The sequence below is a fragment of the Pelophylax lessonae genome (assembly GCF_965119305.1).
Source record: "Pelophylax lessonae genome assembly, chromosome: 1".
NCBI lineage: Eukaryota > Metazoa > Chordata > Amphibia > Anura > Ranidae > Pelophylax > Pelophylax lessonae.
The window spans coordinates 47490824-47514998 of record NC_138768.1 but is presented as its reverse complement, the minus strand read 5'-3'; the positions used below and the strand labels follow the sequence as shown (position 1 = coordinate 47514998).

At 46.9% G+C, this 24175-nt stretch overlaps 1 protein-coding gene across 2 annotated transcripts in view; it reads left to right on the top strand.

Annotated features, from left to right (window-relative positions):
* Positions 1–24175, top strand: part of EPG5 (ectopic P-granules 5 autophagy tethering factor) — a 227902-nt gene that overhangs the window by 32009 nt on the left and 171718 nt on the right. For both annotated transcript variants that reach the window (XM_082254537.1, XM_082254536.1), the window contains exon 2: positions 20274–21176. In XM_082254537.1, coding sequence (XP_082110663.1) covers positions 20274–21176 — 903 coding nt within the window. The remainder of the gene's footprint in view (positions 1–20273; positions 21177–24175) is intronic.

The window sequence follows — 24175 nt, the reverse complement described above, 5'->3', positions numbered from 1 at the left end:
ACGCCTACCACCGAGCTAATCCCTTACAATATATATATATATATATATACACATACACACACACACACACACACACATATATACATACACATATATATATATATATATATATGTGTGTGTGTGTGTACGTACATGCGTATATATATATATATATATATATATATATATATAATGTGTGTGTGTGTGTGTGTGTGTGTAAATAAAGTTTGGGGAGATGAAGGGACTTTGTATATGCCCATGAGATCCACTCTCAAACATTATTGTATAAAATTGCTAAATGTTATTATATTATGCACATGCGCAGCCTTGTGAGATGGCTCCTTTTTCTTGGTTTTGTTGGATGTTTTTGGGATATTTACCTTTCTAATTGAGGTACGATTATATTTCACATGGAGGCTTCAAACATATTTTGCTAGATGTGTTTTTTTCCTTTTCTTTCTATCACTAGAGATGGTCTGAATATGTGTTTTTTTTTTTTTTTTTTTAGTTTTGTTTTATTTGTTTGACATTTTATATATTTTTTTTGTCCTTGTCTTCTTTACTTTGTAGTCAGAGCCTTATATACAGAATAATTTATATATATAAAAAAAACATGCTCTTGAGGAAGCTGGGGCTCCTGTGAAACGCGTAGACCACCTGTGACTTAATTCATCAACTTACAAAGCGAAAAAGCTCTGAACTGTTTTGAAAGGTTTTCATTCTGTATACCTTCACAAAAAAATGTTTTAAAATTGCTGTTTTTATTACAAGATATAATAAAATTGTGCAATTTTATATATTGAGTGGTTCGCAAAGTCCCTTTTATCTCCCCAAACTTTATTTATGTAGTTTTAGGCAAACCTGTCTGCATCCTTCCCCTCTCTCCTTCATTTGGCTGTGATTTCAGCGTTTTGTACAGAGTCCATCTTGTGCGAGGCCTGGCCATAGAGATGAATGATGGCTTTCTGGGTGTGTGCACCAAGCTGGTGACAACCTGGACTTTATTCTCGATGGCCTGGCATGTACAGGACTTTACAGAGAAAGCTGGAACACTGCAATATGTAACCACATAGTGCAAACATGAAATGGCGGTGTGTGGTACATCGGCCTGAATGTAGGGTGGGGATGCACAAGTGGGGGATTGCATACCTTTTTTTTTTTTTTTTACTTTTGTTTGATGAGACAAATGCTTCAAATTAGGAAAAGCACTTGTATTGTTACTGCTGTTTAACCTAGGGATGCCCCGAAATAAAAATTCTGGGCTAAAACAGAAACCGAAAATTCAGGATGCCCTTGGCCGAAAACCGAAAACGGACTTTTGTCCCCCAAAATTATTTTAAAATAGTTTTTTCTATCATTTTATTAATATTAGACTTGAATTTAATGAACCTAAAATGAAAAACTACAAGCCAATAAAATAAATAACCACACTTTTATTGAAAGTATTGTAACACCAAAATTGACTGTATACAGCCTGTATATAGATGCTCCTGGCCCTATATACCTGTCCCATAGCTGTATTATACAGGTATAGTGCCAGGGGGTAGCTAAGTATAGGGAAACAATGATGCACATCATAACACTGCTCCCCACAGATAGCAGGTTGACTCTGGTTCTGCTCCTATCCTTCCTATCTGCAGCGGCCATACAGTAGAAGATGGAGGGAGGAGGTGGTTGGAGCCAGAGAGTCAGTAATAGGCACGGAGGAGGACGAGGAAGATCCTCCTCCACTCTGCATGCTGGGTCCTCTTCTCGGCCTTGCTTTCCTCTCGGGACCGTGACGTCACTGGTTCTAGCAACCAGTCTAGCACAGGGCAGGTGAGGAGGTACAAATGGCGGGTCTCGGGAGCCGGCTGCCGCCGGTCACGCACCATATAATGTGAAAGCTGCTGCTGTGGCGGCCATATATGACCCGTTTTCAGCCGAAATGGGATAGGCCCATTTTTGGCCAAAGATTTTGGTGCACCACTAGTTTAACCCCTTCACGCCTAAGGGTAAAACAAATATTCATGCCTAAGCACAATTTTGCAACTTTGACATTTGTTAGTAAAACCTCACGTATCATCACAACCAGAGCTTTTTTTCAGCAGGAACGCGGGGGGGAACGCAGTTCCGGCACCTTGAGCAGAGAATGTATCTACTGGCAAAGGGGGTTGCCGTTGCTAGAGGGTCTGTCCATTCTGACTGCTGAGTATCTATTGTAGCTGGGGGTGTAGTGTTACTGGGAGGTCTATTGGTGCGGGTGGGGGAATTTTTGCCCTGAGGTTCTTTTGCTGTGGGGGGGGGGGGTAGGTAGATCCACTGTTAATGGAATAAGATGGAATCTGCTGGGGGGGTGTATTTTGTTTTTGGGGGGAAGGTCTATTGTTTCTGGTGAATCTATTGTTGTTGATTAGGGGATCTGTTGTTGCTGGGGGGGGGGTTGGGATCTATTATCATTAACCAATTCCATACAAATTACCTAACACTACAAAATCATACTTGGCTCTGTATTTTCTAAAAGGAGTGGCACTAGGAGGTGGATAGGGGGCGGAGAGTGGCACTAGGAGGTGGATAGGGGGCGGAGAGTGGCAGTAGGAGGTGGATAGGGGGCGGAGACCAGGGATGGTTCTCAGAGGTAAATCAGAGTGGAGAGAGTACCTGCACCTATACTTTGAGGGGAAAAAAGGCCTGATCACAACTACTTTGTGCATCCAGGTGGAATATACTTTGCTTTTTTCAGGACAATTGATCTTAGTAGTAAATGGTTATAGATTATCAAAGGAAAACTGCCCCAAAATAGTAAAAAAAATGTTTTTATTTAATTTTTTGTTTTTTAAATATAGCTGTATATTTCTTGTTACTATCATAACCTACCACCAAAAAACAACCCAAAATAAATTCCACTGCTCCTGACAATTGCAGCGATACCACTTACCTGTATATGGTGTTTGTTGTTTGTACCCATAGCGCAGCCCAGAAAAAATAGTGTGCTTTTTTTTTTTGTACTACCTAAAACACTGTGATGCTAATTAAAGAAGAAATAAACTTCCATCTTTGAGTTTTACCTATAGGTAAGTCTATATTAAAGAGGAGTTCCGCCTGGGGAAAAAAAATTAAAAGTCAGCAGTTACAAATACTGTAGCTGCTGACTTTTAATATCCACTTTACTGCTATGTACCGGAGTACTACTGTGGCAAAGTGGCACGATCCCGTCTGACGACCTACGTCGCCAGACTCCTCCCCCTGTAGGCGGCGCTCGTTTTCATTCACAGCGGGAGTCGGGCCAGGGGAGGAGCGGCGGCGATTGCCGCTGCTCTGCCCCGATCGTCGGGGAATCCAGTTTGGAGATCCGCCCGCCTGTGTAAACAGAGCGGGCGGATCTCCTCAGTGACAGGGAGTGACAGATCGGAGTGTTCAGCATAGCTGAACATGCGATCTGTCCCTGTCTCACACAGTCACCTCCCCCCCCACACGTCAGTAAGCACCAGGCATACATTAACCCCTCCCTCTTCAATAAAATTAACCCCTTCCCTGCCAGTGTCATTTTTACAGTAACAGTGCATATGTATAGCACTGATTACTGTAGTAATGTCACTGGTACCCCCAAAAGTGTCAAAAATGTCAGTCAAGGGTCCGATCTGTCCGCCGCAATGTCGCAGTCCCGCAAAAAAAATCGCAGATCGCCGCCATTACTCGTTAAAAAAAAAAAACCCCAAAAATGACATAAATCTTTCCCTTTGTTAGTAAACGCAATAACTTTTGCGCAAACCAATCAAAATACGCTTATTGCAATTTTTTTTTTTTTTTACCAAACATAGGTAGCAGAAAACAAATTGGCCAAAAAATTTTTAAAAAATTGGTTTTTACATCTTTTTTGTGGGGAATTTCATATAGAAAAATGTTAAAAATATTGTTATTTTTTCAAAATAAACGCTCTTTTTTTGTTTATAGCGCTAAAAGTAAAAATCGCACAGGTGATCAAATACCACCAAAAGAAAGCTCTGTTTGTGGGAAAAAAAGGACGTAAATTTAGTTTGGGTACGGCGTCGCATGACCGCGCAATTGTCAGTTAAAGTCGCACAGCGCCGAATCGCAAAAAGTGGCCCAGACGTAAGACAGCAAAATGCTCTAGTGGTAAAGTGGTTAATATCCACTTTAAGACCGGGCCTATTTTTTGATATTTACAAGCTAAAATCAGATTTTTTTTTTGCTAGAAAACTACTTGGAACCCCCCCAAACATTAGGTATATTTTGCAGAGACCCTAGAAAATAAAATGGAGATCGTTGCAATATTTTTTATCACAACATATTTGTGCAGCGGTCTTCCAAACTCAATTCTTTTGGAAAGAATTCACTTTTTTTGAAATTGGTACTTAAAAATCTCCATAGGCGACATTTTAAAAATTTTCTACAGGTTACCAGCTTAGAATTACAGACGAGGTAACTGGGACAGGGCACTTGAATTTTTTTTTTTTTTTTCCTATTTATTTTATTTATTATTTTAGATTTTTACACAGTTTAAAAAGAAAAAAAATAATAATTTGTATTCATTTTAGAAGGAATGTAAACATCCCTTGTAATAGAAATAGGCATGACAGGTCCTCTTTATTGTGAGATCTGGGGTCAAAAAGACCTCAGACCTCACAACTACACTAAAAAAATAAAAAAATAAAATAACTTTGAAAAAAATCAGACGGTGGGAAGAATGCCCTTTACATTGGTGGTTGGTGGAAAGAATGCCCTTTACATTGGTGGTTGGTGGAAAGAATGCCCTTTACATTGGTGGTTGCTTTGAAGAATGTCCTATACATTGGTGGGAAAAATGCCCTTTACATTGGTAGTCGTTGGGAAGAATGTCCCTCATATTGATGGTCGGTGGGAAGCATGTCCCTCATATTGGTGGTCGGTGGGAAGAATGTCCCTCATATTGGTGGTCGGTGGGAAGAATGTCCCTCATATTGGTGGTCGTGGGAAGAATGTCCCTCATATTGGTGGTCGGTGGGAAGAATGTCCCTCATATTGGTGGTCGGTGGGAAGAATGCCCCTCATATTGGTGGTCGTTGGGAAGAATGTCCCTCATATTGGTGGTCGTTGGGAAGAATGTCCCTCATATTGGTGGTCGGTGGGAAGAATGTCCCTCATATTGGTGGTCGGTGGGAAGAATGTCCCTCATATTGGTGGTCGGTGGGAAGAATGTCCCTCATATTGATGGTCGGTGGGAAGAATGTCCCTCATATTGATGGTCGGTGGGAAGAATGTCCCTCATATTGATGGTCGGTGGGAAGAATGTCCCTCATATTGGTGGTCGTTGGGAAGAATGTCCCTCATATTGGTGGTCGTTGGGAAGAATGTCCCTCATATTGGTGGTCGTTGGGAAGAATGTCCCTCATATTGGTGGTCGTTGGGAAGAATGCCCCTGATATTGGTGGTCGGTGGGAAGAATGTCCCTCATATTGGTGGTCGGTGGGAAGAATGTCCCTCATATTGGTGGTCGGTGGGAAGAATGCCCCTCATATTGGTGGTCGGTGGGAAGAATGCCCTTCATATTGGTGGTCGGTGGGAAGAATGCCCCTCATATTGGTGGTCGGTGGGAAGAATGTCCCTCATATTGGTGGTCGGTGGGAAGAATGTCCCTCCATATTGGTGGTCGGTGGGAAGAATGTCCCTCATATTGGTGGTCAGTGGGAAGAATGTCCCTCCATATTTTCTATCCATAATACTAATAATAAAAAAGTGAGAGTTTTGGGTCCTATGCACACAGGCACATACGATTTCCACAGGATCTTCCTGGCAAAAAGTAAAAAGCTGATCTCTATGAACACTACAATCTGTATAGCGGATATGTGTAAAGGCAGCTTTTAAAGCCACTTCTTCCCTGCCTGATGAAAAACTTGAATGATTCATTCAGTTGGCAGGCATGTAAATGACAGTGTGTGATATTCGGGCGCTGCCACCACTGATTACACACCGTGTTTACATGTTGGCCCTGAATGAGTCATGTGTGCGGTGGTGCGTGACGATGGCCCGCTGCCAGTGGCCTAGGACGAGGTTATTCTGCGTATGGGGTGTCCTATAAATGACCCATTCAGGGCTGAAACATAAACAGTGTCTCCCGCACGTATCCTGGATAGGCCGTATTATTGAAAATTACTGTCTTGCCTAAACTTCTACATTTCCACACTCTCCCGATGCGAGTTCTGTCGCATTTTCTCCATTTGCTCCAAAGCAGAATCTTCCTATTTATCTGGGATAATAAACGTCTCAGGATCTCCATAGTGACCCTACTGACACATAGGCTGCAGGGGGGTCTGGGGGTTCCCAATATTTCCAAATACTATCTGGCTGCCCAGATAGCCCAATTATCCCTGCTTCGTGCCTCAGTAGATATTCCTCTGTGGGTTCTCTTGGAATTTCCCAACTGTGCCCCCATCACCATGCCAACCCTCCTTTGGCTAAGCCATAACCTTCGCACATCCACTTTGAGCCAACTTATTCATCATAGCTTACAAGTTTGGGATTCAGTGCGTTACTCTGATGGCCTCATGTTGCCTTTTTTTTGCCATTGCTCCCAATCACTAAAAAACCTCTCTTTTCTCCCCAGGCCTAGACCAACCACAGGCATTCTCCTGGTGGGTCACTAAGGGGTTCACACATGTCTGATACTTTCTAACTGCTAGATCAGGGATTCCCAAACCATGGCTCTCCAGTTATTAAGGAACTACAATTCCCTAGTCATGCATGTGAATGTCAGAGTTTTACAATGCCTCCTGGGATGTGTAGTTCTGCAACAGCTGGAGGGCCGTAGTTTGGGAATCCCTGTGCTTGATAATTTCCTACGTGGGCCTCGCTTCTTCTAACTTCAGCACTGGCTCTCCTCGCCGCGCAGGACTTCTACGTACTCATTCCAGAAAACTACATTTAAACACACCTGCCTGCACTCCTCGGAATCGCCAGGCCTCATCTTGGCCCTCTATGCTTCTCTGAATAACCGTTTATCTTTTACTCCTCTCACCTATGTAGCTTAGTGGGAATGAGACTTGCAACTGAAATAGACTTGGCAGAGTGGAGCGGGGCCTGGTCTTCTGTGGCCAAATACTCTTTTAATACAGCCGCCTTGGAGGCAGCATATAAGGTGCTCCTATGTTGGGATTGGGTCCCTGTCTGCATTTCCCATGCCAATCCATTCTAGAGTGACCGCTGTTTCCAGGGTTGTGACCATTGGGGTGATATCGTACAAATATGGTGGATGTGTCTTAGACTAATTGGCTTCTGGTCCCGTGTATTTGGCCTCCTATTCTCTTGTTTCATCTGCCCATACAAAAAGAAGCCAAGTTTGCCTTACTACTAGGGGTGTTGAAATGAATTGTAGCATCGATGCATTGTGATGCAGCCTTGAATGATTCAGATTTGATGCTGAGGAACGGCCGCATCGATGCATGGATGATGTCATCCAGGCTCCCCCCGCCTCTCCCAGGACAGCCCTGCCAGTGCACTCTAAAGATAATCAGTGTCAGTGCCTCTGTTTCAGGGACCCCTTCCTACAGTGTGTAAGAGTTCATGTAAACCGATGCCTCTACCTTATTATCTCCGATCTTTCATCGCTGTCACAGTCAGGTGCCCTCTGGCCGCCGTTCTCCTCCTCCCCCCTCCTCCCGGCCGAAGTGTACATGACTGACTGCAATGAAAGATCAGAGATAATAAGGTAGAGGCATCGGTTTACATTTACACTATAGGAAGGGGTCCCTGAAACAGAGGCACTGACATTGATTTGTTTTGTCTTTAGAGTTCCCTTTGGAGTGCTATCCCGTAAGTGCAAGGGGGGGGGGGCGGGGGGGGGCTACATAATGTAAATTGGCTGTGTGATGTAAATAGTGAGCTGTATAATGTAAATGGGGGGGGGGGGGCTGTGTTATGTAAAGGATGGGCTGTATAATGTAAATGGGGGGCTGTGGTATGTAAATGAGGGACTGTGTACTGTAAATAGGGGCTGTTATGTAAATGGAGGGGGGGGTGTTATGTAAATGGTGGGCTGTGTAATGTAAATGGTGGGCTGTATAATGTGAATGGGGGGGCTGTGTAATGTAAATGATGGGCTGTATAATGTAAATGGAGGGCTGTGTTATGTAAATGAGGGACTGTGTACTGTAGATAGGGGCTGTTATGTAAATGGGGGGGGGCTGTGTTATGTAAATGGAGGGCTGTGTAATGTAAATTGGGGGGCTGTGTAATGTAAATGGGGGTGTGTGTTATGTAAATGGAGGGCTGTGTAATATAAATGGGGGGGCTGTGTAATGTAAATGGGGGTGTGTGTTATGTAAATGGCGGGCTGTGCAATGTAAATGGGGGGTTGTGTTATGTAGAGGGGACTGTTTAATGTACTAAAGGGGGCTGTGCCATTTCGTATTTACTGTTCCAAAAAAAAAATACTGTTGTTGTCTGTTGTGTTCAGACTTTGCTACATGCAGGGAGTGTCCTTTTTTTTTTTTTTTTTTTTTTTTTTTTTGAGCAGATAAAACAAAAAATGGAGTTCATCTGATAGCTTGAATTTTTTTAATGGAAACCACAGGCAGAATCGAATTGAATGGTTGACAGGATAATCGTAATCAAATCATGAGACCAGTAAAGATGCGCACCTCTACTTACTCCATTGTCCGATCCTAGGCCTGTCCGCTTATTAACGGAAGCTAGCTTCCTATCCATTTCTGTCAGCCAAAAGAGCAGTTGCCCAAGCCTGGAAAAAAAACCCACCTGTCCCTTTTTCAGGGGTTGATTGATTGCATGACCGCGTTGATGCTTAACAGATGTCGTGCATCCGCTATGATCCTCATACCAAGTTCTTCAAAATTTGGGAACCATGGCCATTCCTATGCCTTTCCCAGCCTCCCCCCCCACCCAGACAGTTTGGGTCGCCTGTGATGCTCTCGAGCAATTACCTTTTCCCCATCTCTCGGCCTTTAACCTTCTGGCCTCCCTTTCTCGCTATCTCTTCTCCAACTCCAACTCAGTAGGTGCAGGAGCTCCCTTCCTTTAGATTCACCTGTTCACATAACTTTCTTCTGGATTCCGCTCCTCTAGTTCTTTTTAGATCCGTCTAACCTGTATATTGCAAAACCGCTTAGATATTGGTGGGCCCAGGGGATGCCCCCTTGTTGTGGGGAACCTCTCTGGGACCCCTTGGTCCTTATGGTTCCATGTACACTGGGGTTGCACAGATACTGCTATCGGTATCAGTGCCGATATTAAGCATTTGCACGGGTATCGGTACTCTGCAAATGCTGTGATACCCGAAAACGTTACCTTCTGGCTCGGTTCTTTCAGCTGTCAGCAGGATCTCCCCCCTAACAGCTGAAATGTAAAGAAAAGATTGCCAGCAATTATTGGTTGTTAAGAAGCGGGGCTACTTAGTGATACTAAAGCCTAGTTTTTTTTTTTTTAATTCTTTTTTTAGATAACAAACATGTTATACTTTCCTGCTCTGTGCAGTGGTTTTGCACAGAGCAGCTCGGATCCTCCTCTTCCTGGGTCCTTCGCTAGCGCTCCTGGCTCCCCTCTCCTGCTCAGTGCAAGCAAGCAGGCTCCCGACCAGCAGCTCTGTTTCCATTTACACATAAAGCCGCGGTTCCGCCCTGCCCCCTCCATCTCCTGATTGGCTCACTGGCTGTGACTGACAGCAGCAGAAGCCAATGGCTCCCGATGCTGCCAAAAGCCAATCGGGAGTGCAAATCCCTGTAGATGCAAGGCTCTTGTGGACATCATTGGATCCAGAGGGGGGCTCAGTTAAGTATTAGGGGGGCTGGAGGATCTGCTCCACACAGAAGGTTTTTTACCTTCATGCATAGAAAGCCTCTACAACCACTTTAACAACCAATGACATTTTAGCTGTCTGCGGGATTCCCCCTCCCCGCCTCCTCCTTCCCTCCCGCCAGCTGTCACCCTCCTATCCCGACCATGCTCTGCAGACTCAGTTGGGGGGGTAGAGCAGGCAGGGGACTCCAAAATTCTGTGTTTCAACGATCTAATCCCGGCTGTGCAGCTATTTTTATAAAGCACTTCTCTGGGCCCCATATGTTTAGTGGGTGCTGACAGCGGACTATTTACCCATTTTCGGGTTTAGGCGGATTGATCTGCCGCAGCGCTCCATACCAATACTTTGAATGCCGGCCTCTTCTATATCTGTACACTGGGGCTGGTCAGGAGCGCTGCTGCAGAATAATCTGCCTAAACCCCAAAGTGGTTAAATAGTCCGCTTTCTGTCTGGCACCTACTTAACACAGGGGATCCGGAGAAGTTTTTCTTTTAAAAAAAGCTGCTCAGCGGGGATTAGCTCATTGGTGCACAGCATTTTGGAGTCCCCGTCTGCCCTACCCCTGTCCTCTCTACTGAGTCCCCTCTAGCCCCAGTTGCCCAGGTCAAAAGTGCAGGGCCAGATTTATTCGCTGTGCCCAGCTGGTCCCAGGCTCCCCGCTCTAGAAGATCCACCTGCATGAGAAGCTCCATCCTAACCACCTCACCCTCAACCCCAATCCCACCCAACTATCCACTACCCTGCCCTCATCCCCTTACTCATCCCCCACACTGTCCTCACTTTACCCTCCTACTCCTCTTTACCCCCTGTCATCACTTACCCTACTACTCCACCCCCTCGCCCCGCCCTGTCCTCACTCTTAACCTACTACTCCACCCCCTCCCCCCGCCCTGTCCTCACTTACCCTACTACTCCACCCCCCTCCCCCCGCCCTGTCCTCACTTACCCTACCATTCCACCCCCTCCCCCCGCCCTGTCATCACTTACCCTACTACTCCACCCCCTCCCCCCGCCCTGTCCTCACTTACCCTACTACTCCACCCCCTCCCCCCGCCCTGTCCTCACTTACCCTACCATTCCACCCCCTCCCCCCGCCCTGTCCTCGCTTACCCTACTACTCCACCCCCTCCCCCTGCCCTGTCCTCACTTACCCTACTACTCCACCCCCTCCCCCCGCCCTGTCCTCACTTACCCTACTACTCCACCCCCTCCCCCCGCCCTGTCCTCACTTACCCTACTACTCCACCCCCTCCCCCTGCCCTGTCCTCGCTTACCCTACTACTCCACCCCCTCCCCCCGCCCTGTCCTCACTTACCCTACTACTCCACCCCCTCCCCCCGCCCTGTCCTCACTTACCCTACCATTCCACCCCCTCCCCCCGCCCTGTCCTCACTTACCCTACTACTCCACCCCCTCCCCCCGCCCTGTCCTCGCTTACCCTACTACTCCACCCCCTCCCCCTGCCCTGTCCTCACTTACCCTACCATTCCACCCCCTCCCCCCGCCCTGTCCTCACTTACCCTGCTACTCCACCCCCTCCCCCCGCCCTGTCCTCGCTTACCCTACTACTCCACCCCCTCCCCCCGCCCTGTCCTTGCTTACCCTACTACTCCACCCCCTCCCCCCGCCCTGTCCTCACTTACCCTACTACTCCACCCCTCCCCCCGCCCTGTCCTCACTTACCCTACCATTCCACCCCCTCCCCCCGCCCTGTCCTCACTTACCCTACTACTCCACCCCCTCCCCCCGCCCTGTCCTCGCTTACCCTACTACTCCACCCCCTCCCTCCGCCCTGTCCTCACTTACCCTACCATTCCACCCCCACCCTGTCCTCACTTACCCTCCTACTCTCCACCCCCCTACCTCGCCTCTGGTTTTACCTGTTTATGCATTGCCTTATTTTTGCGTTCCTTGTGAGCTAACCTCTGTTACATTCTCAATGCTAGCCCCTGTGTGGGCTGAACTTTTGCATTTTAAAAGTCTTGGATCCTGCAGTCACTATATCTGGTCTCCCACAGTACACAGAATATGGGAATGCAATTATTTTAGTAAATATAAACTGATAAATACCTTTTCTCATCAGCAGTATATGGCAGTCTTATGACTTCTATCGGTGTCCAGCTGAGCACTGGTTAAAGCTTGAAGCAGAAGTTTTCTAACTGTGCTATGAGACTGCAAGACCCCCACCTTCTGTCTGGACAGTGCTGATTGGCCCTGTGCTGATCACATGCACCCTCCCAAGCTAAAAAAAAAAAAAAAAACCTCTCTAGCAATACACACCAAACTGAGCATGTGCAGAGTGACTCCCTAGACTCTTTGTTATGAGGACATTATCAGGGGACAGTGAAAGGAGGGGAGGATCAGAGAAGACAGGATCAAACAGCCTTTTTACTCAATGCAAAGGATTAACCCCCCCATGTATAACAAGCATGCTTTTCTACATATACAGACTGATTTTACTGTTGTGGGTTTTGTAACACTTTTAAAGCGGAGTTTCACTAGTTTTTGTGTTTATTAAAAGTCAGCAGCTACAAAAAGTGTATCTTCTGACTTTTAATAAACACACACTCACCTGTCCCACGGTCCAGCAATTTGGCCACCCGAATCCTCGCTCCTCTCCCTCTCCTTTCGTGGCGCTGGCATCTCTAGTGTGGGCACCCGGCTGTGACAGCTTGCGGCTTCACAACCGGGTATGCACTGCGCATGCGCGAGCCGCGCTGAGTGTGGTGAATGGCCGGGCAATCTTCTGGGACCTGTGACGTGTCCCAGAAGATTGCAGGGAGGGAGGGGGAGAGGAGAACTTCTAGACGGCCCAAGCGGGAGAGGGTACCTGTCAAATCTAGGTACCTGCAGCCCCCCCTCCAAAAAAAAAAAAATGACTTGTCAAATGTGGCATGTCAGGGGGTCAGGAGTATTTAAAGCAGAAGTTCCACTTTTGGGAACTCTTTGCTTTAACTACTTGTTAAAACCGAAAAAAAATCATTGAAACAGAAATGTAAACTTTTGTAATCAGCAATATTGGTGCTCGATGATTACATACTATTGCATGTATGTTGGCCCTGAGCAATGGTGGCATGGTGCAATATGCTGTAAACATGTAACATTGGCACCTACGTTTTACATGTGAATAGTGTAAAAAAATATGGCTAAAGGTTCTACAGTGGATACAGCTTTTTCCATTTTGATATATGCAGCTAAACAATGCGGACCACTACGGGCCAAGATGCATGGGCCCAGAGGATAAAATACAGCCCCGGTCAGATCTGGACGCAGAAATTTGTATGTTCTTGTACATGTGCCCCGGGACAAACTTTACTAGTTTTTTAGAACAATGTATATTGTTCTAGTTCCCTGTACCCTGTGGGTCTGTATGTGGATTCTGACCTCTGATCTGGTTTTTGGCTCCTAAATTGCTGGCCCAGATTTCAGTGCACATTTTTTGGCGTGTTTTATTTTGGCGTAATCCAACACCAAGCAACATGGATGATAAAAAAGATATTGTGATGTATGTTATTAAAATTATGCTTGGGTTTATGTGTGAGCACTGGCAAAATAAAAAATGGCGTAGATGATGGTGTCCGTCTCTAGCTATTAACACAGAAATGTTATTTTTCTGCATCCTCCATGTAACGTAGTTTTATCACCTGTTAACCCCAACGGTAGACCTGTTTTCCCAGTTTTTTTATTAGGATGAATTCTCTATTTGTAAGCAAGTGAAAATTTGAAAAAAAGTGCCACCATCCTGGGGACAGAATCATCTTAAAAGAGAAGTATGGAGTTTGGCATTTTCCCCCCATTTATACTTACCTAGGTGGATGCAGCATTGGTCTGATGTCCCCCGGTGCTCTCTGCACTGAGAACCGAGCAATTGAACACCGCCGATCGCTCGGTTCTGACAGCTCCCCGGTTAGAGAGCTGCAGACTGTTAGTCACCGCTCTCTGCTCTGCCCCCTCCTCACTCATTGGAGTACTGGGTTGTGGAGGGGTGGGGAGCAGCCGGCCCAGGCTCTCAGTGGCTCGCTGAGAGGCTGAGCGGGGTGGGGAGTGGCTGGCCCCAGCTCTCAGTGGCTCGCTGAGAGGCTGAGCGGGGTGGGGAGTGGCTGGCCCCCGGCTCTCAGTGGCTCGCTGAGAGGCTGAGCGGGGTGGGGAGTGGCTGGCCCAGGCTCTCAGTGGCTCGCTGAGTGGCTGGCCCAGGCTCTGTGGCTCACTGAGCGGGGCGGGGAGTGGCTGGCCCAGGCTCTGTGGCTCACTGAGCGGGGCGGGGAGTGGCTGGCCCAGGCTCTGTGGCTCGCTGAGCGGGGCGGGGAGTGGCTGGCCCAGGCTCTCAGCGGCTCGCTGAGAGACTGAGCAGGACGGGGAGTGCCTGGCCCAGGCTCTCAGTGGCTCGCTGAGAGGCTGAGTGGGGCAGGGAGTGGCTGGCCCAGGCTCTGTGGCTCACTGAGCGGGGCGGGGAGTGGCTGGCCCAGGCTCTGTGGCTCGCTGAGCGGGGCGGGGAGTGGCTGGCCCAGGCTCTCAGCGGCTCGCTGAGAGACTGAGCAGGACGGGGAGTGCCTGGCCCAGGCTCTCAGTGGCTCGCTGAGAGGCTGAGCGGGGTGGGGAGTGGCTGGCCCCAGCTCTCAGTGGCTCGCTGAGAGGCTGAGCGGGGTGGGGAGTGGCTGGCCCCCGGCTCTCAGTGGCTCGCTGAGAGGCTGAGCGGGGTGGGGAGTGGCTGGCCCAGGCTCTCAGTGGCTCGCTGAGTGGCTGGCCCAGGCTCTGTGGCTCACTGAGCGGGGCGGGGAGTGGCTGGCCCAGGCTCTGTGGCTCACTGAGCGGGGCGGGGAGTGGCTGGCCCAGGCTCTGTGGCTCGCTGAGCGGGGCGGGGAGTGGCTGGCCCAGGCTCTCAGCGGCTCGCTGAGAGACTGAGCAGGACGGGGAGTGCCTGGCCCAGGCTCTCAGTGGCTCGCTGAGAGGCTGAGTGGGGCAGGGAGTGGCTGGCCCAGGCTCTGTGGCTCGCTGAGAGGCTGAGCGGGGCGGGAGGGGCCTGGCCCAGGCTCTCAGCAGCTCGCTGAGAGGCTGAGCATGGGGGGGGAGTGGCTGGCCCAGGCTCTGTGGCTCGCTGAGCGGGGTGGGGAGTGGCTGGCCCAGGCTCTCAGTGGCTCGCTGAGAGGCTGAGCGGGGCGGGGAGTGGCTGGCCCAGGCTCTCAGCAGCTCGCTGAGAGGCTGAGCAGGGCGGGGAGTGGCTGGCCCAGGCTCTCAGTGGCTCGCTGAGAGGCCGAGCCCGGTGTCGTCCTGGCATCTGGGGGATCCCGACTCTGTGGTTGTGATACCGTGGTGCCTTGACAGACTTCTGTGATGTCAGCAGAGAGAGGACTTCAGACCGCTCTCTGCTGAAAATGGGTCCCAGGAGTGCAGAATGAACTGCACTCCCGTGATCCATAGGAGATGTACAACCAAACAAGCTTTGGCTGTACTTCTCCTTTAAATGGAAATGTAGTCTGGAAGTTCATCATTTAGGAAAAAATAATAAATGCACATATTTTTGCAGAAAAAGGAAAAAGTGTGCATTTATGATTTTTTTTTTTTTCCCTAAGGAGCCTGCAGCTGTGCCGATTTTGAAAAGGGATTGCGGGTGCGGGGAGAAAACTGCCTAGTGTTGTAGGCGGGGGTGAGGGGGGGGGAATGTTTGGAGCAGGTTACATGTTATACCCAATTTACGGGTGTAATATGCTCCAAAAGTGAACTTATTCTTAAAGCTAGGTTCACACTAGAGCTCATTGCGGGATACCCTTAATCTCTGCTCATTTGCTAAACCGTATTCAAACCGTACTGCAGTTGCGAACTGCAGCGGGTGTAAATGTTCAGTTAAAGAGGAAGTAAATTTTTACTTGTTGAGTGCCCCCACACCAAACAGCTTGCTATGGGGGCACCCGAGCCGAGCCGCAGCTCCCGGAGTCCATTCACAGATGGAGACGTGGCCCAGCCTGGCCCCACTCCCTCTCTCTCCTCATTGGCTCACTGACTTTGACAGCAGTGGGAGCCAATGGTGAAGGTCTCAGCCAACGAGGAGGGAGAGTCTCAAGCAGCCGAAACACTCCTGCAACATTGCTGGGTAGAGATGGGGCTCAAGTAGGTAAGAGGGGGGGGGGTTGAGGGGGGTTGCTGCACACAGAGCCAAACCGCAGCTCCCTGAGTCCATTCACAGATTGAGCCGCGGCCCAGCCCAGCCCCACCCCACCCCCTCTCTCTCCTCATTGGCTTACTGACTTTGACAGCAGTGGGAGCCATTGCTGGATAGAAATGGGGCTCAGGTACGTATTACGGGGGCTGAGGGGGGTTGCTGCACACAGAAGGCTTTTTATCTTAAAGTGCATTAAAGTGGTTGTAAACCCACTCTTATAACTTGTACCTTTAGATAAGCCTATAATAAGGCTTATCTATAGGTACTGTAAACATCTAAACTTGCACCGTTTAGGAGATAATTACTTTTCATGCAGCCGATGACGTCATCGGTGCATGCGCTCTGAAGGAACGGCCACCCGTGCCGTTCCTTCAGAGCCCTATGCCGTAAAAGGCGGCTCCCACGCGCATGTGCAGGAGTGATGTCATCGCGCCTCCGGCCAATCAAATGGCCGGAGGATGCGAACCAGGACGAGCGAACATGTCGCCAGTGTCACTGGTGAGCGGGCAGCACTGCGTGGCTTCGTTCTAAGGTAAGTATTTCATAATGAGCTAGTATGTGATGCTTCCTAACTCATTATTCCTTTGTCTTACAGGGTTTTGTTTTTTTTTCATCATTTTTTTGGGGGGGGGGGGGGGGGGGTTTACAACCTCTTTAACCACTTAAGCCCCAGAAGATTTTACCCCCTTCCTGACCAGGGGGTATTTTGTGATTCGGCACTGCGTGACTTTAACGGACGATTGCGCGGTCGTGCGACGCTGTAGCTAAACGAATTTGACGTCCTTTTCCCACAAACAGAGCTTTCTTTTGGTGGTATTTGATCACCTGTGCGATTTTTTTTTTTTTTTTTTTTTTTGATCATGCGCTATAAACAAAAAAAATAGCGTCAATTTTGCAAAAATAGCAATATTTTTCACATTTTTTTTTTTTTATATGAAATTTCCAAAAAAAAAAAAAATTTAAAAATCAAATTTTTTTAGCATTTTCGGCCCATTTGTTTTATGCTACATATGTTTGGTAAAAAAAATTGCAAAAAGCGTATTTTGATTGGTTTGGGCAAAAGTTATCGCGTGTACTAACAAAGGGAAAGATTTTTGTCATTTTTTTGTTGTTTTTTTTTTTAACGCGTAATGGTGGCGATCTGCGATTTTTTTTTTTTTTTTTTTTTTTTTTTGCGGGACTGCGACATTGGGGCAGACAGATCGGACCCTTGACTGACATTTTTGACACTTTTGGGGGTACCAGTGACATTACTGCAGTAATCAGTGCTATACATTTGCACTGTTACTGTAAAATGACACTGGCAGTGAAGGGGTTAACTTTATTTGAGAGGGAGGGGCTGTGTGTGTCCCTAGGGGCGTGATTCTAACTGTGATTGGCTGTGGCTTCAGGTGTAGGAATAGTGATCAACGGTCCTACATAGTAGAACCGTATGATCAGTGTTCCTACACAGGGGAGAATGACAGGCGGCTTGTTTACACTAGCCGCCTGCCTTTCTCCCGCTGTCACGGACGATCGTGAGTGAGCGGCGGACATTGGGTCCGCCGCTCACACGCGCGGGGGGGTCCGTGACCGCCCGGGAGCGGGAGCGCGCCGCCGGCGGCGCGCGCTCGCTCCCCAGAGCCTCACAGGCTAGTGACGTACTCATACGTCACTTTCCCTTAGAGGGGCTGACCGCCGCAGTATATGTACTTGCGGCGGTCGGCAAGTGGTTAAGATAAAAAAAAAAAAAAAAAACCTTCTGACTTTACAACCACTTTAATTGAACAAGCTGATTGGCTACCATGCAGAGCTGCACCAGATTTTGCACTCCCCAATTTTAGTATATCAGCCCCATAAAGTCTCCTTTTTTCATTTTTTAGTGCATTCTGTATTTCTTCGTGTTTTAGATCTAGAGAGCTCAAAGTAAAATAATATAGCATGAACGTGCACAGTGAGACTACCTATTGTATAGAAATATGTAAAGCACAGGTATGTGAGTCAGATCAGTATATGATGGTGGCCGAAAGGTATTTGTTTTGCATGACATACAATTTTAACATATACTGTAATATACACAAACCGGTCTGGTTATTTCTGTATATCATATCTCAGACAATCCAAATCATTGAATATGTGATTTGAAGGCTTGTGGAAGTCCCAATAGTTTGGATGAAAACAGGGGGAGAGGAAGGGAAATTTGGGTTTTTCCAACATGGCTCCTTGTTGGTTGAGTCCTATTCCGTGATATTGCAGTGTTCTGGGGGACGAAGTACTTTTTCCCATCTTCCAAAGTGCTGTGGATGCCGGCTACTTGGTTGGATGGGCCATATAAATGTAGAAGATTAATTCAGCTCTCTAATCATTAACCACTTTAACACCGGAAGGATTTGCCCCCTTCCTGACCAGGCCCTATTTTGGCATTGCACTGCGTTATTTTAACGGACAAGTGCAAGGTTGTACCCAAACAAAATTTACGTCCTTTTTTTCCCACAAATAGAGCTTTCTTTTGGTGGTACTTGATCACCTGTGCGATTTTTTAATTTTTTGCGCTACAAACAAAAAAAAAATTGCGACAATTTTGAAAAAAAAAAAAACAATATTTTTCACATTCTGCTATGACATTTCCAAAAAAAAAATTAAAAATCATTTTTTTTTTTTAACATTTTAGGCCAATTTGTTTTCTGCTACATTTTTTTGGTAATAAAAATTGCAATAAGCAACTTGATTGGTTTGCGCAAAAGTTATCGCGTCTACTAAGTACGGGAAAGATTTGTCATTTTTATTGTTTTTTTCTTATTTTTTACTAGTAATGGCGAGCTGCGATTTTTGTTCTTCTTTTTTTTTTTTTTTTTTTAGGGGACTGCGACATTGCGGCGGACAGATCGTACCCCTAACTGACATTTTTGACACTTTTGGGGGGACCAGTGACATTACTACAGTAATCAGTGCTAAAAATATGCACTGTTGCTGTAATAATGCCATTGGCAGGGAAGGGGTTAAACCCTATGGGTGATCAAGGGGTTAAATGTGAGCCAAGGGGTGTGATTCTAACTGTGGGGGGGGGGGGGTGGCTTCTGAGATGACCATAGAGACATGTGATCCTATATAGCAGGATCACATGAGCTCTGTGATCATCCCAGGGAGAAGGAGGGACGGCTGTGTTTACAACAGCCGACTGTCCTTCTCTCTCAGCGGGGAACGATCGTGGATGTCAGGCGGCAATCGGAGCCACCTGACACACGCATAGGCTTCCCAGCTGACGCATGGGAGCACGTCACCGGTGGCGTGTGCTCACCTCCTAGACTCCCGAGAGCGAGCACCGTACATATACAGCGATTTGCCTAGAAGCTGCTGCCTGCCGCAGTACATCTGCGGCGGGCGGTTGTCAACTGGTTAATACATCTTAAATTTTTTTGTTTTTTAAATGAAAGCAGTGTAAGTACCTGATTGTGACCTGGTATCAGCCTTTCCCAGGCCCTGTACAGAAGAGCTGGAGTGTAAGAGGAAGAAGCAGTGCAAGGAAAACATTTTTTGCTAACAACAAGCATGCTGATAGGAGGAGAAAAAAGAGTAACAGAGAGATGAGCTCATCCCTGTGCTGCTTCTTCTTTCACTGTCCACTCCCATATTGTGTGTGGGGGGTCGGTGTAAGGACAACCTGGGCTGAGAGGAAGTGGGTTGACTGATGCATTAGACTGGAGACATCTAGTATCATAAAAGAGTAACAGAGAGATGAGCTCATCCCTGTGCTGCTTCTTCTTTCACTGTCCAGTCCCATATTTTGTGTGGGGGGGTCAGTGTCAGGACAACCTGGGCTGAGAGGAAGTGGGTTGACTGACGCATTAGACTGGAGACATCTAGTATCATAAAAGAGTAACAGAGAGATGAGCTCATCCCTGTGCTGCTTCTTCTTTCACTGTCCAGTCCCATATTGTGTGTGGGGGGTCGGTGGCGGGACAACCTGGGCTGAGAGGAAGTGGGTTGACTGACGCATTAGACTGGAGACATCTAGTATCATAAAAGAGTAACAGAGAGATGAGCTCATCCCTGTGCTGCTTCTTCTTTCACTGTCCATTCCCATATTGTGTGTGGGGGGTCAGTGTCAGGACAACCTGGGCTGAGAGGAAGTAGGTTGACTGACCCATTAGACTGGAGACAACTAGTATCATAAAAGAGTACTGCAAGGGAAATCTCTGCATTGAAGGTGAATATTACAGCAAAAGCTGGTTTAGTTATTTGAGCTTTTAAAGGGCTGTTTATTTTTATCTTGTTATTTTTGGCCAGAGTTTTGCTTTAAATTGATGACTTTCAATGCTTCCAATAACCATTATAAGGCTTCCATTCACCATTTGCATTCTATCTCTTTAGGCAAAGAAAAAGCAAGCTGTCTCGGACTTGAGATCAGAAAAGACCCAGGTACTGGAGGAAGAGAATGATGCCTTTGTTACAGTGCCCACACCTGATTCATCCTCCCAAAAACTGAAAACAGACTGTGATCCCCCTGACAACTTCATAGAAATTCAGCTGAATGATGACACAGGGACATCTGACATAAATCAGATAAGTGAGTTGTCTTTGGCAGACTCTTCTGGCATTAAAGATGCCTCAAAATCATCCGCAGCAAAGGACAAAGATGAGTCAAAGGAGCTGCCTGTTTCAGAGGCTCCAGGTCTGGACTCTACAAAGGAGAAAACCGATTCCAGTATTAGTTATCCTGCACATGACCTTGAATTGTCCACCAATGTGGCCCAGTGCATGGAAAGGACAAGCCCTTCCTTGGACAAGGAGACCATAGAGGTCCCCCAAATCAAACCTGCAGTGCTATCTATTAGAGAACAGGATGGGGTCAACACTCAGCATTTTGTGGAAGCCAAAGAGATTCTGCATTCGTCCAAGGTTAAGTCGTTGTACCCAGAGCTACCTGAGCCGATCTTAGACCACACGAGAGCTGTGGCCACCATTAAGCCCCTTGTCCCGAGTGAGCGGCTCTATCCGGAGCTCCCGCAGCAGCCCAGGCCTATCCCGTTCACTCGGGAACAGCTGAAGATATTCGAGCCATGCTCTTGGCTGGAGAATGTGGACTCTTTCACTGAGGAGTTTGAAAGGATTGCCCATCAGGACCGTCATGAGTTCCACGAGCTACTGATGAACTATGGCCGATGCAGGAAGCAGCTTCTGCTGGCCGATTCTAAGCTTCAGATCATGATCTCCGACTGGAAGAACATCAAGAGCAAAGTGTGGGATTTTAAGGAAGAGCACATGACTGTACAGGTAAATTCTTGGAAGGTATTTGAGCAATTTGTAAAGCCATAGATCATGCGATTGGTTGCAGGATAGATCACTCGATTCCCCCATCAGCAGTCAGTGTGAGGGAGGATCCCTCCCACAGCGCTATTGTATTCTGCCAGCGGGGGGCGCAGGGAGCCTTGCCGGCAGGCAAAACAGAGTGATTACCGCTAACGGCTATAGCCCCTGGCAGTAATCTCATAAAAAAAAAAAAAACTTGCTGGTTGTACTGAAGTAGACCAATGGATCAACTTCAGTACAACCAGCCTGCCCATAAACAGATTGAATCTTTTTGATCCATCTATGGCTGGCTTTACCCTAAACCAGGGGTCTTCACAAATTTCAAACAAATGGCCAGTTTACTGTTCTTCAGACTTTAGGAGTACCGGATCGTGGCCAGCCAGGGTAGAAAATGTCCCGGGCCCAGCATCAGAATAAATATGGCCTCAGGGTTGGTGGTCACTAGGAGAAGGAGTAGTGCCCCTATTAGTAGGAGGAATAGTACCCCATCATTAGTGTTGGTGGAGGATATGGTGCTCCAATTTTGGTGTCAGTGGGAGGAATAGTCCCCATATCATTGGGAGGCATAGTGCCCCAAGGGCCAGATGTGGCCATTTTCTAACCTTTAATCTGGCCCTTGGGACACTATAGTTTAGAGACCCCTGGTCTAAACCTAAGCAGACAGTTAAAGACACAGTTTAAAGCCCAACTTCGGTTGCCCCCCCCCCCCTCATTAGAGTTAAAGAGATGATGTGATTGTTTTTTTTGTGCTACTGGTAACAAAATTAGAGGGCATACACTATCTAGAATAGATCAACCACATCTGCTGGTAAGCTAACAGAGGCTTCAGCTACAGTCTGTATATCTTGGTGACGCGTTTTACCCTTATTGAGCTTAGTCATAGACCTCTGGCAAGAGAACCGACAAGAAGGCCGAACAGGAGGCATTTGTTGTGGGGCACCATTTTTTTTTACATATGATCCCAGTGCTACCAGTGCATCTAAACCCCCGAAAATATTGTGACAATTAACTAAATGGTAGAAAAACTGCGCTTGGTGCTCAGCATCAAACAAAAATCAAAAACTCCCACAGCTGCACTCACAAACACATAATACCAGTAATGAAACAAAATGAAAAGGAATACAAATGTTGTTCCATGTTACTAAAGTGAATGTGCCTTGGTTATACGTATCCCAATACAAAGGATCATAATTTTATCAAAAATAAATGTGCTGTGTGTACCAACATCATAAATCCAAATACAACTGAAAAATGAAAATTCAGAGGATGACCCCAGTATTCCAAAGTGACACAAAAAATAAAAGTCCACCACCTGTATGCAAATGTCCAAATTAAACCAGTACTTTATGTGTAGGAGGGTTCCACCACCATTGCCAATCTTATCATGTGTTTCCACTTGTGAATGACAAAAAGGAGCCTTGTGAATTCAACACCACCACTGCTGGAAGCCTCTTCCCAATATGAGTGTGAAATGAGGTGCTGCGCTAGATGGCTATTGACAGAGAAGTACAAAATAATTCAGTAAATGCTCACATGATGAATACATAAAGGCAAATATAAAGTGCATGTGCTAGAAAAATAATCACTAGCGAAATTATACTTGAGAAAGTACACGGTAAATAATATGCTGTGTGTGTGTGTATGTATATATATATATATATATATATATATATATATATATATATAAACAATATAAAATTGTGAGGTGCAACGTAAATAGATAAAGTGGTGACTAGGTGTATTAAAGTTAAAGTGCCATCAAATGTTTAAAAATCAAATACAAATAGACAGTGGCTGGATCTAAAGTGCACAAGTGCTATTATGAGTGACAGTTTGATGTTAAAAATAAATTAATAAATAAATCACACTGCATCAAATTGGTCTGCATGGCTGTCATCCCAGAAAGAAGCCTCTTCTAAAGATGATGCACAATAAAACCCGCAAACAGTTTGCTGAAGACAAGCAGACTAAGGACATGGATTACTTGAACCATGTCCTGTGGTCTGATGAGACCAAGATAATTTGGTTCAGATGGTGTCAAGCATGTGTGGCGGCAACCAGGTGAGGAGTACAAAGACAAGTGTGTCTTTCCTACAGTCAAGCATGGTGGTGGGAGTGTCATGGTCTGGGGCTGCATGAGTGCTGCCGGCACTGGGGAGCTACAGTTCATTGAGGGAACCATGAATGCCAACATGTACTGTGACATACTGAAGCAGAACATAATCCCCTCCCTTCGGAGACTGGGCCGCAGGGCAGTATTTCAACATAACAACCCCAAACACACCTCCAAGATGACCGCTGCCTTGCTAAAGAAGCTGAGGGTAAAGGTGATGGACTGGCCAAGCATGTCTCCAGACCTAAACCCTATTGAGCATCTGTGGGGCATCCTCAAATGGAAGGTGGAGGAGCGCAAGGTCTCTAACATCCAGGAGTGGAAGAGGACTCCATTGAGAACCTGTGAAGCTCTGGTGAACTCCATGCCCAAGAGGGTTAAGGCAGTGCTGGAAAATAATGATGGCCACACAAAATATTGACACTTGTGCCCCACTTTGGACATTTCCACTAAGGGGTGTACTCACTTTTGTTGCCAGAAGTTTAGACATTAATGGCTGTGTGGTGTTATTTTGAGGGGACAGCACATTTACACTTTTATAAAATCCAAGTCACAAAAAAAATATATAAAATACTCAGAGATAAGAATGAAGTAGGCAAATGCAATGTGCAATGGTGATAAATAACCAACAAAAAGTCTATTAATCCGTGAATGTTGTGATCCAAAAAATAGTGACAAAGTTGCTCTTTCCCAACAACCGATAGTCCACCACAAAGTGCAGTGACCGCTCACCTTAACCACTTGCCGACTGCTCACAGTATATTTACTGCGGCAGTCAGCCCCTCACAGGCAGAGTGACGTAGGTCTACGTCGCTAGCCTGTGAGGGTCTCAGGAGCGAGCGCGCACTCC